At 46.3% G+C, this 3,380-nt stretch overlaps 1 protein-coding gene across 1 annotated transcript; it reads right to left on the reverse strand.

The window, feature by feature from the left end:
• Positions 1–1,091: 1,091 nt before the first annotated feature.
• Positions 1,092–3,380, reverse strand: rasd3 (RASD family member 3). Its single transcript, XM_080303139.1, has 2 exons — positions 2,881–3,380; positions 1,092–2,420 (listed from the first exon to the last, which is right to left on the reverse strand). The coding sequence occupies exon 2, from the start codon at positions 1,986–1,988 to the stop codon at positions 1,347–1,349; it is 642 nt and encodes a 213-aa protein (XP_080159265.1). The 5' UTR covers positions 1,989–2,420; positions 2,881–3,380; the 3' UTR covers positions 1,092–1,346.

The raw sequence follows: 3,380 nt of genomic DNA on the forward strand, positions 1-3,380 counted from the left end.
ACTGCGGGAGGAAACCAGAATACCCAGAGAGAAACCTGCAAACTAGCCAGAATGTGGGTTTGAACACAGGACCTTCTTACTGTGAAGCAACAGCACTAACCACCATGCCAACAACCTAGCAAATGTAGGAAAGCTATGATTTCCTGTATTTGATGCAGAATTTTTTTGTTTTTGTAATAATCCACAATAAATAGCAATAGCATGCACGTGGTGTGTGTGTAGTTGTCTGCCTCTTATAACTCCAGTGATTTTCCTGCAGTTTGAAATCTTGTGCGATCTTGTGAATTCCATGAGTTCAGCAACTAAGCACTCTTACTAGATTGTATCATGTAATGTCAACAAGAACAAATTAAGTTGTTGAATTTCGTACAGATTCTTCATGATTTAATTACGTTCATATAGAAACATGAAATTATTGTGTTTAAATTACAAGTTAGACTTTTTTAATGTAACAACCACCCAATTTACTTTTTTTGGTATACTAAAAAACAGTAGAGGTGGCTGCTCGACTTGACTGAGATGGATGCCTTCCTGAAACCACGATCTAAAGAGCGCGAGTCTGAAACCCGTGCAGTGTCGCGGGATTTAACATTGATATATTATTGACTTACTTCACTTGAACATGATATGAACAATTTAATCTAGCCTCTCTGCATATCATGTAGTTTCTACACTATGCAGTTAAAGTTAACTTTAAAGCATGAGGCACTTGTGTTAAATACACGCAAGATGCTTATGTAAATCCAGGAGCTGGCCAATCCCTTTTTTTCAGTGTACTCTATTGTTTCAACACTCATCCGGGAGCGGGACTGTAGCAGTCTACTGGCAAGAGAGGTGCTGAAAGGAGGAAAAAGTGGAGACCACCAAACAGACAAAGGGAATGAGAGGAGAAAAAGAACAGGTGTGTGTGCTTTGATGGTTACTTTAACCATCACATTATGAGATTTCTGATTATTGAAGAAAGAAAAAAGCTCTAGGGCCCATCAGACACTTGTTCACATTGGTGTTTAACTCTATGATCCACGCATAGACAGTCTCGTTTGAGATGTGCCAAGACCAGTGGAAGGTTTACAAATGAAGCACCGGACACATTTTACAACAAAGTTATTTTACTGACACCATATAAAAATGTACACACAAAACAGGACTCAAATAAAGTGCATCATCCCGTTTGCTCCCCTTAAACTATGAGCATTACAGGCCCCGCTGGCTTTCAGACACATTAAAGTGACCCGAGGAGCCGTCACCCGTGAACAGGTGTTAAACTGCAACACGCTCCAAAGCGTAACATTTTAGAGTGAGAACGGGCTCGAAACTGAGCAGGCGCAGTCCAGCTGCAGCGGTTTCTACGACAGAACACAGCTGTTGTGCTTCTTCGGCGAGGGTCTCTTCCTAGCTCGGGGCCTAGGCACGGTGTCTCTGCGTGTCCACGCCGCGGGGCTCAGTCGTGGCGGCAGGTTCACCTGTTGCAGCAGCGAGCTGAACACCCCGACCGCGTTTCTGCCCGTGCTCGCGGACGCCTCCACGAAGTCTGCGCCCCACTCAGCCTCCACCGTGGCCATGGCGTCACAGGCAACCGGCGCTCGACCTTCGCTCTCGGTCAGATCCGCTTTGCTGCGGACCACGGTGATGGGCACGCTCCTGCCGCCGCCGCGCAGCTCCAGAATCTCGGCGCGCAGTCGACGCACCTCCTCGAAGGAGTCGGGCTCGTCTGCCGCGTACACCAGGGCGAAGGCGTCGCTGTGTCGGATGCAGAGCTCCCTCATAGCCGGGAACGAGTAGCTGCCGCTCGTGTCCAGTATCTCCAGCCGCATCTTCTCCTCAGAGCCCGCGGTGTCATACTCGAGCACGTGAAGCTCCTCGACAGTGCGCGTGTACTTGTGCTCGAATCCGTCGTGGAGGAATCGGTGGATGAGCGCGGTCTTGCCAACCCCCGCTGCTCCCAGGAATACAAGCCGGACCGTGTTGGGACGCCCTGACGGAGACATCCCGACGATCCCGGCGCACGTGCAGCTTTATGCAGCTCCATGCAGCCAGGCTATTTATAGGCTGCTCCACCGATACGACCCCACCCGGTCGTTCTCCGCTCAAAATCGCTCAAGTTCAGACTCTGAAAGCCACGGAGCACACCCGATTTGGCAGCATGGAAACATAAATGATTTATGGATTTAATGTCTTTTCAGCGCTTATGTCAACATGTGTGAAAGAGTCGAACACGTGCGTTTGTTTGCAGCGTTTGTGAGTCATGGAACTCAATGCCAGTGTATTTCACAGGAACCCGGATATCATAAATCATTTCCACAGTTTACAACAGTGTGCATACAATAACAAGCTTCTGTCGAAGCTTTGTAGTTAATTTACAACCCATGGTTAGCCCTTTTACATCCCACCATTGCGTTTGCTTATTTACTGCAATGATCCTAATCCCCCCCCCCCTTTTTTTTTTATTTTTTATTAATGGAACAATGGGGATGCTATACCTTTCTGAATCCTCATCGTAAAATTTAATTCTTGCAGCACTCTACTTCCCACCAGCAGAAATACAGCTCTGGCGGTGAGCAAGAACCCCCACCTGCTGATCAAACCCTGTGTTTGCAAAGGGTGGCCAATCAGAAGAAAGCTGGCTAAAAAAAACAGCTAGGAGGGAGCTGCAACTTGTTACTTGACAGAGGATGAATTAAGGGACTGCTACAAGGCCCAGTATAAAATAAATCATGATTCTGAACTGCGAAGAAGTTATTTTGATTTTCCTATCTAAAAGAAGCATGTAAGTCCCATTTCAGTGGTCAAACTTGAGACTTAACCACAGTGAGTCTGTCACCAGTAAATCTTCCCCTTCCCAACTAAATGTGTGCACCGTCTTCTGCTCTGTGATTACACCTTTGCTTTTGAATTATTGGCTCATTTCTCTCATTCCTTTGACTCAACATTTCCACCCACACCTGAATTTGTTATTGTGGTCACAACCTGAAGTCTGGTGGTAATAAAAAATAAAAAAAAAACAGTCATACATGCTCGCAAACAAGGTCCTGTCACGTGCAGTTATGTTTACACCATGTGTGGAAGGTTTCTTTTTAATGACAGTCCTGCCACAAAGACCCATTGTTTGATGCAAATACACATGCTCTATAATCTGATGATTAAAGCGCACTACCTGTAATTAAAAGCGCTGCTGGCCTTCCAAAAGAAATTTGGAAAGCATCAGGCTGCCCAGTGGTAACTGGCTGTGCGGACCTACCAGCACCACCCTGAAGAAGCTGTCAGTGGTGTGATGATGCGAACACATTGACCGCACAGCAGGTGGCTGGCATGAGTAGAATTTATGTGATGCAAGTAATGGGGTTTAGAAAACTGTACTCGCTAAATTTTTCTTATGAAGC

Source organism: Astatotilapia calliptera, chromosome 6 (assembly GCF_964374335.1).
Source record: "Astatotilapia calliptera chromosome 6, fAstCal68.1, whole genome shotgun sequence".
Classification (NCBI taxonomy): domain Eukaryota; kingdom Metazoa; phylum Chordata; class Actinopteri; order Cichliformes; family Cichlidae; genus Astatotilapia; species Astatotilapia calliptera.

Bases quoted from the DNA above. Each gene is read 5' to 3' on its own strand.
- rasd3 (XM_080303139.1), bottom strand. From the start codon at position 1,988: ATGTCTCCGTCAGGGCGTCCCAACACGGTCCGGCTTGTATTCCTGGGA.